At 47.0% G+C, this 14029-nt stretch overlaps 1 protein-coding gene across 5 annotated transcripts in view; it reads right to left on the reverse strand.

Moving 5' to 3' along the window:
* The window catches only part of TTC7B (tetratricopeptide repeat domain 7B), a 215736-nt gene that overhangs the window by 11814 nt on the left and 189893 nt on the right, over nucleotides 1–14029 (reverse strand). For all 5 annotated transcript variants that reach the window (XM_037745151.1, XM_037745149.1, XM_037745150.1 and 2 more), the window contains 2 exons: nucleotides 12833–12949; nucleotides 5208–5305 (listed from right to left, as the gene is read on the reverse strand). In XM_037745151.1, the coding sequence (XP_037601079.1) occupies nucleotides 5208–5305; nucleotides 12833–12949 (215 nt within the window). The remainder of the gene's footprint in view (nucleotides 1–5207; nucleotides 5306–12832; nucleotides 12950–14029) is intronic.

Here is a 14029-nt window from a genome sequence, read left to right on the forward strand (position 1 = left end):
TCTCTCTGGCAAGTCTGATGAAGTTTCCTCTCCAGCTTATCAGTTAGGAAGATTATCAGAAAGTAAAACAGGCAAATGAAATAGGTCTAACAAGAAAGGAAAAACCATGTTTACAGAGAGAGGGTTCCCGGCGGGGACCTGCGTCACTGAATGAATGAGCCGCAGGGGGCCACACAAAGGTATCAGGTTTGGGATGAGAATGAAGATGAGAAGACACAAACAGGTGGAGAGGAGATTCGGTTCTTGAAAGAGGAGAGGAGGAGGAGGAGGAATCTGACACTAAAAAAGTGAAAGAGAAAAAAAGGATAAAGGCAAAAAAAACTTTAGAAACACAAAGAAAAAATAAACTAGCTTTTAATATACTCACATAAGCTGCAAAGAAAATGAGGTCATGTAATAACACAATCATTCCTCTACTTGACAATAGAATACAAGTGCTTTTCGAAGAAAACAAATTTGTTTTTCCACTGGTTATTTAGTTGGTCTGTAATACCACCATGGAATCAAAAATAACTCAAGGTTTACCTGGGCACAGATTCAGCAGTGTGATCCACTGAAAATAATACGTCTTTGGCCTACAATATCCAGAACATTCGAGAGGAAACAATTTGCTTTTCAACTGGAAAGGGTTAGGACTTGACTTTACATAGATTTGTTTTTTATGAGAAGCACTTATATACAGTTTACTTGAAAATAAGGTTTTCCAAGGTGCAGAGTACTGAGTTGCAACACTATGTGGTGGTCCCAGCATGATGGCAGGGGGCGCTAAGCTTTCTGGGGTGGTCTATGGTTGGGTGTGCTGGTTGGGCACTTTGGGAAAAGAGTCAGTGCGGCCGCCTACATGTCTAATAGCTGGAGGAACACGTGGCAATGGGAAGACCACTGCAGCTGCAATGAGAAAATTCCCCAAACAAAATGGATCAGACTTTCAAGTGAAAAGACTTATTTTACTTGGATAGGTATTTGGTGACATCTACCAATTATCAAACATAAATCCCCTTACCCTATATCCTGTTTTAAAGGCAAAGGAATAAAATATTTTTTTTCCATTCTCTATTTAAGGAACTACCAACTTATTCCAAATAAAAGACAATGACTCAGAGCTTCAAAGTAAAGACTGTCACTCTATTTGAGTCCTCTTTCACTGGCTGGGGCCTATGAGATGGCAGAGGCGGGAGGAAGGGACGCCCAAGGTGATACCTGAGGAGAACTCATGTTCTGTATGGGGCTATTTTAGTGTGACACGTCTGCTTAATAAAACAGAATTCCACTCTGTTGGCTACAGTGGACTCAGTCAGTTCAAAGCTTATGGACGTGGGTGACTCCTCATGTTGTTCCACATCTCTGCATATGGACAGTTTCAGAGGTAGGAAACCGTATTCTAGTTAACCAACCACTTCCAAAATCACGAACGCTGAGGCTGCACTGCATAAGGACCCAGGATATATAATAATAGTATTGTAGTTATATATATTTAAGCCCTTATCAGTTAGACATATATCCTGAAATCCTAACAGGCAAAATAGGATATTGGGGACTTGCCTTAAAATACTCTAGGAGAAGCAGGCATGGGACAGGAGAGCGAGGTGAAAGGAGAATGCCGATTGCTGAAACTCGCTGGTGGGTAATGGGAATATTAGTATCTCTGTTCTGGTATATTAGAAATTTTTCCATAATAGAAATTAAAAAAAAAAAAAAAGAAGAAGAAATGTAGTTCTGGGGGAAAACAAAACAAAACAAAACCGATCCAAGAGGACTTGCGTCCTGGCAGAGGAATCTGTCTGCACAGTGGGTGACCCTGGGCCTGGGCCCCGGGGTTGGCAGGCGCTCCACGGTGGAAGTTCACCATGGCTGTGGCCGTGCTCCCTCACGGATGCTAACACCGCGGGGCTCTGCTGGTGTCGGACGCCTGTGCCCTTTAAAGGGGATTTAGAAAAGCAGTTAAGTGTCGGGCATGGCGCTGATGAGCTGCCACCCACCAGGGCTGGGTTCTCCCGGGCCACATTTGATCTCAGGGTCACTTCTGTTTCACTGGGAATCATTCTGACCTCAGATAAGATCCTTTTCTCTTTTTCTATATAGCCCAGTTGCTTTTTGAGTTGAGCAGTGCTGCAGTGGGTATTCAAAATTAGCCGGCTCCTTTAGCACATGAACTGAAAACTGTGTAAAGGCAAAGGGAAGAAAAATGACTGTGGTCATGCTGGGTGGGTAAGAATCCAGAGGTCATGGAATACTATATGGCTGTAAAAAATAATAAGGAAATTCTCCACGGATGGGTATGCAGGCATCTTCAGATATGCTGTGAAGTGCAAAATGGCAGGTGCTCAAACGCATATATAGTGTGTGGTCGTTCATGTAAAGGGGCAGAGGAAATGATACATATGCTTGTTTGTGTGAAAAAATACTGGAAGGGTAAACAAAACGCTGATAAATGTGATTTTCTTTAGGAACAGATAAAATGGAGGGGCAGGGATGGAAGCAACACTTCTCTACAGCACCTTGTGAATTAGTTTTTAGCTTTTGAATTAGGTAAATGTATTTCCTCTTAAAATCAAATCAAGGTAAGAGAAATAAACAATCTGTGGGTGGTTCGCAAGGCAGGCTCTCCACACAGGTGTGTGAATGACAGCGTCTGCCCCTTCTGTGACTGTACCATGAGCTGAGTCATAGGCAACTGGGCTTTACTAATTAAGATGGAGGCATTTTTTTCATTTGTAAGCAAGCCTTCCTAATGTGTAAGTTTCTTTGATTTACACTGTCATTTCAGAATGTTTTACCCCTCATTTACAAATATGATAAGGCCTCCTAAAATGGCTTTCCATTTTTCTGATTTCCTGGTTTCTTGGTTAAATTGATAACGTGCAAATCAGTATTTTGTAGCTGCCTGGGGAGGGATGGGGGAAGTGCAGGGTAGCAGGAGTCTCAGAGGGACTCTCGTGGATGACACAAGAATGAAACCATCTGTGGCAGTGTCTGGGAGGCTGTGGCTTCCCCTTGTTGTTGAGGAAGGGCACAGGAGCCCGCAGTCCTGACTCCAGACACCTAGGCTTTCTGGAAATGAATGGGTGCCCCACCAGAAAGAGTGGCTCTATCAGTACACTAAGCAGAGAGGGAGGAGGAAGACGGGGGGGGGGCCCAGCCCGGGAACAGTGGCACCCCAGACTGTGTCACACAGACACACCTCCCCTAAACACCATGGCATCTGAGAGATGGGAGACTCTAGAGCACGCTAGGGGAAATGTCCCAAGGGGCAACAGGAAGAATGAATAACAAGGACCTCATTCATTTTCTGACACTATCTGTTCTCAATGTGAGTGGCATTAAAGCCTTGAGACCTCCAGGGTAATTCAGGTCCAGGCCAGCTGGAAGGAAAGGGGGTCTGAATTTAGTGCAGCTGTTCTCACAGGGTACTTAGGAGGGAGAAAAGGGGGAAGACAGTGCTGGATAGCCACAGCAGCTATTTTGAATCAGCAGAAATTGCTGCCAGTGCTATAGTGAGTTTCACTTCCTCTTCTCTCCCTGTGTCCGAGCCTCACCTTGCAGTGGCTAGTCCTGACAGCCTGACCTCTTTCCCACAATGACGGGGCCTAGACAGGTCTCTCTGGCAGGAACTGGGACGAGGAAGAACTCTGCTATGCTATTCCAGCCAGGGTCTCTGCCTGGTGTGCAGTCTAAGCCCACCAATGACTGCTAACCTGTCTCGGGTCGGGGTGGTCAGGTCACTCCAAGGGGTGAATTTCTCTATAGTTCAGTTAGTCCACATTTTAAGCAGTGGCTGCAAGCCAGGTTAAACTGTACCAATTTTCAATTTGTACTGCTTCCAGCGCCTAAAAATCTTTGGACCCAGGAGCCGCAGGACCTTTGGATCTGACTTCTCAAGCTGGCTTTAAATTTGGTAGAAGGGAGCCTAGGGCAGAAATGCAGCCTGCGAGGCGGCTGTGGGTGGGCCTGGTGTGAGCATCATATCTGGCCCCCGAAGGCCCTATCTCTCTCATCCCACCCAGATAGGTTTTTCCAGGGGACAAGCCGTGGCAGTGTGGGACTCAGGGCTGCCCTCGGGCTTTCTTTGGAAGGGTTCTGGCAGGAGCTGGGATGTGGCACAAGGACAAGAAAAGAACCTCGTGGTCCCTTTCATGCAGCCAGCCCATAAAAGACCAGGCATACCCAGATAGAGATTAGGCCGTACATGGTCCCCTGTGGGTGGGGGAGAAGGAACAGGAGCAGGTTCCAAATGAAGCTCTAGAATGATTTTTAAGGCCCAAAGAAGAGTGAACTTATATGTTTTGTGGGTCTGTCAAGTCATCCAGATTACCACTGAATCGTTGGTCCAGGTTGAACATCCCTGATCTGAAAATCCAAAATCTGAAATGCTCTAAAATCCAGATGTTTCTGGGTGCTGATACGACACAAGTGGAAAATTCCACAGCTGATTTCATGTGATAGGCCACCGTCAAAATGCAGTCAAAACTCTGTCTCTTTAAACAAAGTTCTTTAAAATATTATATAAAATTATCTACAATTAGGCTATGTATATAGGTGGATATGAAACATAAACCGACTTTGTGTTTAGACTTGTGTCCAATCCCAGGATATCTCATCATGTTTATGCAAATATTCCCAAACCCAACACACTTCTGGTCCCAGGCCTTTCGGGTAAGGGACACTTCACCTGTGTCACCGCTGTGGGGTCTGCACAGATGAACTCACTCCCCTGTACTTAGGCAAATGTGGAACACACACACAATGAGGTGTGCAGATTTGCTCATAGCCAGGAAGTGCCTCAGGCCTCCACATGGGGACAGGGGAAACCACCTGCCACTCTGTGGGGTCTTGTGTTGGGTATATGTGTGTTTACGGGTGCAACTGATTAGAAAGTGAATAGTGATTTCAACGAGGACTAAAACCCAAAGAGAGAGGGAGACACAGGGACAGAAACCACCTTGTTTTAGCTTCAAATTTTAAGTTCCAAGAGCAAAGGGGGAAATATATTTCAAAGCACTGGGCTGGGCAAATCCTATGACTGTCCCCACCGTGAGCAAACACTTGAAAAAGACGCTGGAGAAAATGCACCTCAATTGAGTGCTTAAACTATTTGCGTGAGAAATGTCTCCAACCCCAGCCCAAGCAGTCTCATCCCATGGCATGCGGTCCCAGGCCCCCACATTCTCCGTGACACCATTTCGTCCCCGCTGGGCTTTTATTCTCACCTGTCTCGGGATCGCTGAAGTCTGGCAAAGTAATTGTATTAAGCTGTCGTCTGTCAGCAATGGTTCTATCTAAGAGGCTGCTCCCACGTCCAGAATCACTGCAAAACACAGCTATAAATGTCAGTCACCTGCAAGGTGGTAGGAGGGAAGGAAAGAGAGGACACCAATACTGACTCCTGAAGGGCAATGAATACCTTTGGCCCATTTTTTATGTTCTTCAGCATCTTTCTTATGAAGGAGGCATCCTGCTTCCTGGCTTGGCCTGGGCTGGGATTCCTTTCAGTGTTCAATATCACAAACACAGCATAAACCACACCCACAGATCCTGGCTAATTTTGGCCTCTTTTGTATCATTAGAAGACACAAAAATGAAAACATCAAGCTATGTTTTTCATCCACCTTACGGGGGGAAACTGATTGGCATTAGCAACCTTAGAAAGTGAAGTCTTAAGAGAGTGAGTTCGTGAACACGCCGTCCATGAAGAGTTGTCTTCATGAACCGATGCTCCATACCTGTGCTTCTAAACCTGGGCTGCACGGGAAAATCACCCAGGGCATCTCTGAAAAACGGATGGGATGCCTGGGTCCCACTGTGGACCGAACAATCAAAACTCCTGGGGTGATCAACATTTTTCAGAGCTCCTCAGATGGTTTTAAGGTGCAGCTGCTGGATTCAAGAACCCCTGGCCCCCTTTCCCTGTTGTGATCACAGACAAGGCCTCAACAGGTTCCCCAGAATGTACGGGGTCCCCAGAATGTAGGCCTGATCGGGGATCCCCAGAATGTAGGCCTGATCAGGGTCCCTAGAATGTAGGCCTTTGGGCTACATCATGTGGTTAACTTCCCTGCTGGTGTACGAGCCCTGTCTAGCGTTCCTAGCTGGAGAAGCCTGGCTGATAGGGACGTGGGAGTGGGAGAGAACACAGAGGGGTCTTGGTGGCGGCCTCCATACCACCACTCCCACCAGCCTCCTGCACTGCCCATGTCTACTGAGTCCCCTCTCCAGCTTGTGCCTACTAAACAAGCGTGGCACTGTTCATCTGGCAATGTCACACAAGAGGCCACGTTGGGCCTAGCTGGGAGAGAAATGGTTAAGGCATCTCAGCTAATATAGATTTCTTTTTTAAATTCTAGGAAGCTTGTAAGTAAACACTATTGCTTTTTTCCTGTATCATGATATGCTAGCAAAACAGTTCCAAAAAGAATCACATCTGTCTCCTGAGGTTTGAAACTTCAATGCTTTTCTTTGAATCTGTTTTCTTTTCCAGTCTGGGGGCTTTAAGAGTGAGTTTTTTGTTGTGAAGAAGTTCACATTCTACAATAAAGGGCCACAATTTCCTTCCTTTCTGCAGCTGTTGCTAAAGCAGTACAAACAAGATTTGGCATGAAACTTAATGCAGTTTACAGGCTGCAATTTCCACATCCAGCGATTTCTCTAACTACATTAGAGAAAGCCACAGGAAGCAGAAGGAAACTTCCTTCAGGACAGACTATTTGTCAGCCTCTACTTATTACATCATCCCAGCCATGTTTTTCTGGAAACTGCTCTTTTAATTGTTTCCATAACTGAGAAACAATAAATGTCTCTGAGCAGAAGACAACATAAAAGTGCATGCAAATGCTCTTTAATCGCAACAGACTATTTCCAGCATGCGTCTGTCCAGGTAGCATTTCCACATAAGTACCACTCAGTACGCATTATCTGAATATTGCAATGGCTCTCCACTTAGGAGTTTTTCTCAAGATTTGCCTCAAAATACAGTGAAACGATGACATATTATTCATCACCTTCAGGATTCTAAGACACACCATGAGGTACTGGCATTGCAAAGGAAGGATTTGCCTGGGTTTTTGGTGGACCAAATCTGAGGTTTGTTTCAGACGTTATCATCGCCCAGGTCTCCTATCTCACCATGTTTCAGTGCTATCATTACGACGAGGCCACTTTGGGCAAGGTAGCTTTCCCTGTGCCTCACTGACTTCCCCAGTCAGATGAAGATCAGGATGATTGTCCTATCCAGAACTGTGTGAGGATGAAATAAGGTCACATAGATGGAGCATTCTGAAGACTTACAACTTCTAGGTACATGCCAGGTGTGTATAAAACCACATACCTGGCTGGACGCAGTGGCTCACGCCTGCAATCCCAGTACTTTGGGAGGCCGAGGCAGGTGGATCACCTGAGGTCAGGAGTTCAAAACCAGCCTGGCCAACACAGAAACCCCGTCTCTACAAAAAATACAAAAGTTAGCTGGGCATGGTGGTGCGCACCTGTAATCTGAGCTACTCGGGAGGCTGAGGCAGGAGAATCGCTTGAACCTGGGAGGCAGAGGTTGCAGTGAGCCAAGATCGTGCCATTGCACTCCGGTCTGGGGGACATGAGTGAGACTTTGTCACAAAAACAACAACAAAAAACCCCCACGTACCTGCAACACACATCTGACGTTAATATGGCCAGCCAATTCCTGCAGCCAACTTATCCCTAGACTTCTGGTGCAACTGTAGGAAGTATGGGGAAGCTGATGTAAAATGTCAGAAACCCCAAACAAAACTGTCATCTGAATTGTGAACGTCACCCACGGACAATGGCACAGGATCCACGTTCCCTCCACCAGCTGGGACACTGCATTCAGACACAAACTTAGTGTGTCTTCTCTAGTTCCTTTTGAAAACAGTGTAAAAGCAACAATTAACTATTCAAAATAGAGATGCTTTTGTTTCCACATTGAACGTTTTCTCTCCAAAAATAATTAGGGCTGGGCACAGTGGCTCATGCCTGTAATCTCAGCACTTTGGGAGGCTGAGGCAGGAGGATCGCTAGAGCTCAGGAGTTCAAGATCAGCCTGCGCAACATAGCAAGAGCTCACCTCTATTAAAAATTTAAAAAATTAGCTAGGCATGGTGGCGTGCACCTGTGATCCCAGCTATCTGAGGGGCTGAGGCAAGAGGATGGCTTGAACCTGGAGACAGGCTGCAGTGAGCTATGATCATGCCATGGCACTCCAGCCTGGGCGACAGAGTGAGACTGTCTCAAAAAAAAAATAAATAAAAATAATTCGATAGTTGTGACTGAGAACTGTACTGGATGCCTGAAGCAATTTTTAGCTCTTCATTTACATGGTGCAGAGTGTTCACCAATCAAGATTTGCACTTGACCCCTAGAATATGGGACAAGAGGCAAGGAGAGGCCTCAGCCAACCCTGAGTCTCCCTAACTTTCTCACTCTGGCCAGTCTCTCCGGCAAGCTGGAAAGTCACCTTCCTGTCTCCCTCTGCGACACATGTGCCTGGGCACTTCTGTGAACCATCCATTTCCTCCTCATAGCCCAGTCGCCTCAATTCTTCTCTGCTGGGCCCTTAGGCTGCCAGGAGCACTTCCCAAGGAGGGAGGCAGGAAGGGAGAGAAACCACTCCTGGTGAGTGATGCTAGTTGAGGAAGAGGAAACGGGAAGGACCCCCGAATCCATGGTAAGTAAGCGGGAGGTGCTCCACACGCGTAGATGTGCACATGCAGGGATTTCCATTCCCTATTGTGACTGAAAAATCAGAGTAAATTGTAACGGGAGTTAAAGTTATACTGGATATTGGAAGCCTCTCTTGGAAATGCTCTATCTTCCACAGCCACGAAGAGGTTAAACAGAAGTGACTTGGTGGCGGCAGGGTGGGCTAGAAGTCAGAACCCTGGAGCTCCTGTCTCAGCTGTGCCTCTTCCCAGCTCCTGGAACAGTGCCTGGCACACAGTAAATACTGCACCTAAGAGAAGGGCCTCGGCTAGGAAATCAGGGCAGAGGCAGATGGGAGAGGAACTCTCGTTTCTCTCCAGGCCTCTTAGGCCTGGATTATAAGAATCAAGGTAAGTTCCTAATATCCTGGAGCCTCAATTATCTCATCAGTAAAATGGTTATGAGATCACACGGCCTTTGCCCATTTTATAGGGCTGCTTCAAAGATGGAATGAGGACATGTTTTATAAAAAGAAAAGCTCCGCCCAAATGCTGCTGACTGTGAGGATGGCATGGGATCTCTGACTCCTAACTGAGGTTAGGGCAAAAAAAAAAAGGGTATGTGACTATGTGTGTGTTTAAATGCTATTTGTTGGCAAGTAACTGAATTAGGACTTTGGATCATCTGGAGATGTCATCTGGATGCGTGGATCATCTGGATGCGTGATGGAGATGGGTCAAGCAGCAGTGACAGGAGCGGGAAGGAAGCAGTTAACAAAAGAACATGAAAAGAAACACTGTCAGCTCAGGAGAGGTGCATGCTAGTGTGGAGAGAGCTTTGATGTGAGCCAGGCCTGGGGCTGAATTACTGTTCTGCTACTTATTCAACTGGAAAAACTTAGGCAAGTTCTTTAGCCACTTTTAGCTTCAATTTTCTTTTCTGTAAAATGGAAGTCATGGTAGCTATCTTGCAAGGCTAATGCAGGGACTGAAGATAACACATCCAAGTACAAGCCTAGTGCAGTGCTGGCACAGAGAAGTTTCAATAAACATGGTTATTACCATCCCTGGCTGAAGTGCTCTGAGATTCAGTTCAGGGAGCCGGCTGGGACCTTTTGGTGAGATTCTGGTCAGAATTCACACTCTTGAGTGGCCAAGTCAATAAGCACCAGGACTGAGGGAGCCTTACACTTCACCCGGAGAGAGGAGACAAAGCACGAGACAGATTTCTATCCTAAATGCAAGCAAAACTGCAGACCGAGGGAAATAGAATCCAGGCTTCTGAAATGACAAACACCTCGCCAAATGTAAGAGAATGCCACCCACCATTTTGCTCACAGCAAGAGACACATCTCCAACGGCAGGTGGAAAGCTATTTGCAAGTTTTCCAATGCTCAGTTTAGCGACTGGCTCGGTGTAATTTTTTTTCCCCCTTTAGGCAAAAATCGAGAAGAGGGAACGGGTGGCTGAGAATATGAAGCTAGGGTCTGTTCTCAGTTTGGCCACTCACTCCCTGCTACTGCCCAGAGCTTCCTTGTCTCACTGCCCCAGAGGCCTGTGCAGAGCCTGGGGTGGATCGGGAAGGGGGTGGGGAAGACTGGGAAACTGGCAGCTACAGCAGAGGGCCCCATGACAAGCCAGCATGCTCAGAAGCCAGGGTGCGTGAGCCGGGCAGTCAGCATGGACCAGCTCCGGGGAGAAGCCAAATGCCGCCGGCCAAAATGCTTTCTGCTCAGTTTTCATTTTGTTTTATTTTTAAGAGGGCCTGATTCTTAGGTGCCTGTGCATGTGATTCCACCCTCCTCCAAAACCCTGGATGCCCTGATCCCAGCCCCTCGGATGCTGGAGCCACCGCGGCCTCACTCTGAGGGCCGACAGGCATGCCCTGAAAGACGCAGCCCTTCCTTCAGGCTTGAGTCGCTGCCAGGGTCACCTCTTACCGAGCAGACTGGGGAGGATGTCTACATTCACACAATGATAAGGGCTACAGGAGAAACACTGATCTATATCCCAGAGAAAATCAAGTTAAAGAACCAGACAGGACACTCCTTAATAAGGGGCAGCTGGATACACCACCCCTCCCTCCCTCAAGGCTTTGTGGGGAGCTGGAGGAGGAATGGAGACTGACCAGTGGGGCCTCCGCTGCCCACCCCATCCGGCAGTCCCCACCAGACACTGCCTGGAGCCAGGGTCCTCCCCACTCTGGCCCTGAAGGAACCTTCAGGAAACGGAGGAAGTATGGCCACAGCCCAGGCATTTGGTTAAGTATTTTTAAAAAGCTTTCCAATTCTGCTATTTTTTTCTCCTCACATTCAATATTCTTGGTTGCTAAGTGGGAGGAAATGTGGGGAGGTGGGAGAGCTGTGGAGAACTGAGGGAAAATTGGCAACATGAAGCTGATGGGTTTATTTTTTCATTTCTAAAGGGGGTACAGGCAAAGGAATGAGCTCCGGGGCCGAGGCAACCTGCCTGGGCAGCATCTCCTGCTAGCTGTTTCGTAGGCAAAGACTCCCCCAAATCCTGAAGATTTCATAGGCCAGGAGTGGGGGCTTTCGGGGGAGATAAATATGGACAGTTTCTATTTTTGCTTCCAGACTTAGAAATGTAGAATTTTTAAAAAATTAAAATGATCTTTATTTTGAGAACATATCCACAAAAGGGAAGAGGCTAGTCTCATGATTACCTTTCACCAAGCGAAGGGTGGATGCGCCCGGCAGCACAGCGCCCTGCCGTTCCTGCGCCTGGGAAGGGGACTGGCAGCTCGGCGGGGGCCTGGGGCTGCCTGGGGGTGGGCGGGGCAGGGCTTGGACAGCACACTGCTTTCCAGGCAGAGCTCTCTGCATTCCAGGTGTGCTGCCGGCAGGGCCTGGGGTCACAGGTCTGTCTGTCAGTTTCCAGGGCGTCCATCCCCTTAACAGGGTCCTGACTTTGAACATCTCTTTTTAACTGCAGAAGCTTTTGTAAAATGAAATCTCACAGGGAACCATCTCTGTTCTGCGCCTCATAGCCCTCCCTCCCTGCTGGTCCCTGCAAACCACGGCCACCAGCCCACTGCCCGCCTCACCCTTAGTGCTCATTTACATTTTAGGTGACACTTTTTTAGGCTCCTGACTCTTAAAAGTATGATATAAACTGCCCAGACACGTTGCTATAAAGGTGAAAAATACTCTGAGTGTTATAAGCAGTTGTGCGAATTCACTTGAATCACTATGTTCCTTCTCATTAAATGACCTTCACTTAGTAATCTAAACACACACAAGGGAAACTGTTCAAGACTTGGAAACGGGCAGATAGGTTATTAGGTGTCCGTCTGTGGAATGTTGGGGGCTGACCAGCAGACCTTTTCCGGATTATTTGACTCTAAAGGCGTAGGCACCATTGATGCACTTCCCATTGACTGGGCTGCTTGGCAGCACCATAGGGATAGATATTAACCCGCAGAAAACTGATAATAAGGCAAGTGAATTTTGTTTGAGGGAGAGATAGTTGACATCACCCTGTAGTAAGAACCCGAAACAGTATCTTTCATCATCTTACAGGATGTTGTTTTTGTATCTATTTGCAAATCATTTCAGCACTCCTGCCTATGTGTATCTGTTCTCGAACTCTTCTGTGAATAAGTCTTAACATTTTTCTGGTTCCTGAAATAGTTAATAAGGTAACTAAAATCTTGACCTGTGTTGATTTTACAGTTGTGTGAGTCATGATTTTAACTTTTCCACAATGATATTTGATCATGCCAATAGCCACTTCTCTTCTTAGTAGCATTCGGTCTGTTGTCTGTGCAGGTCTTTTAAACATTACGGCAGGAACCCCATCCGGAACACATAAGTGACTGGTCTATACATAAATTGCCAGAAAGGTAAGACTTAAGATCTGTCAAAAGAGTTAGGTAAATAGGTGGTGGAGAGAAACTGGATAAAGCTCCATTGTGAATTGAGCCCAGTGGGTCACTATGGCGGTAAAAGCTAAAGAACCCCAGGATCTGGGGGCTTCATCAGCCACTGGGAAAATGGCCCTTAAAACAGAGTGTGAAGCTCCACCACTATGATCTGCCACTTGTGGGGACCTGGAGGTACACAGGGGTGACAGAGTGAATGCCTGCTAAATGCCAGTCAGAGAGGGCCCTGATAGGCAGGGACCCATGCAAAAGCCAAGCAAAGCAGGCCCTGCTGGCCTCTTACCTGGGGTTGGTGAGGTTGTAGCAGGATTTCCATATCTGCAGCATGTGCTTACAAGTCAGGAGCGCCTCGTCTGGGCCCCGGCAGAGCGACTCCAACTTCACTTTGGAAAACAGTAGTCTGCAGTGGGGAGACAGAGAGAACCACCACAGCTCAAGCCACAGAGTCCCCATCTCCACAAGACAAGTGGTGGGCTTAGCTGCAGAAGCAACTATACTCATTTCGGAAAGGGAACATCCACATGCGTGGCCCAAGCAATGCGAGATTCCAGAACTCCTGGCTCAAGGTGTTGCTTTGCATAGGTCTCACACAAAGGCAGATGCAAGCAGGATATGACTCCCTGCGGTCGGGCTGAAAGTACCAGAGTGGCCAATTTTATTCAGAACACAGGGAATGTATCAAGAGCATGCTTTTTAGAACCAAACCAATTTATCTGTGAAACCTCAAAAACTCATTAAAAGCAAACCTTGGTTTGTTTACAGAATTACACAGGAGACATGACTCAGTTGATATAAATATCTACAGATTACCCTCCACAATGATGCTCACCATCCTGTGAGCTTTGAAAGGCTGAACGGAAGGCCCATGAAGAAGGGCAGCCTCTGGCGTAGGCCCTCAGCTCCTGCATCTCCCCAGCCCTGCTACTGAGGGCCCAGGGCTCGTTCTGCGATCACTTAGGTCTCTTTTCCCTATTTTTGTTACCATCAACTGCTTCACCCTCCATCCAGAACTTCTGAGCGCTATGCTCAAAATGTTCTCTCGTTCGTGGCCCCTCAGGGTAATGCCATTTCCAGATTCTACTTATGTCTCTCTGTGGACATCAGCCTGAGTGCCTATAGACATCAGCTCTCCTGGACCCTGGACTTGTCGCCACTATCCTAGTGAAAGTCCCAGTATGAGCCCAGGTTTTTTCCTGGTGGTCTTCTTGTCCTCTGACTTACCCAGCTCTCAGATATCTTATTATGAAGATCTCCAAATTCGTTTTTGTTCCCACCTTGAGAAACTACAATGATCCCTTCCTTACTGTCTATAATATAATAACTCAAAATTCTGTATCTAGTCCTTTAAGGCAATCCACCAACTAGCCACTCTTCTTTCACCATCTCATCTGATCGGACCCTTTACTTCTGCCAATATAACTCACAGGCCAAATGCTACATTTCTGGCACAACTCTATGGCTATACATGCCACGTCCTCAA

The sequence above is a fragment of the Cebus imitator genome, unplaced genomic scaffold (genome assembly GCF_001604975.1).
Source record: "Cebus imitator isolate Cc_AM_T3 unplaced genomic scaffold, Cebus_imitator-1.0 Scaffold193, whole genome shotgun sequence".
Classification (NCBI taxonomy): Eukaryota; Metazoa; Chordata; class Mammalia; order Primates; family Cebidae; genus Cebus; species Cebus imitator.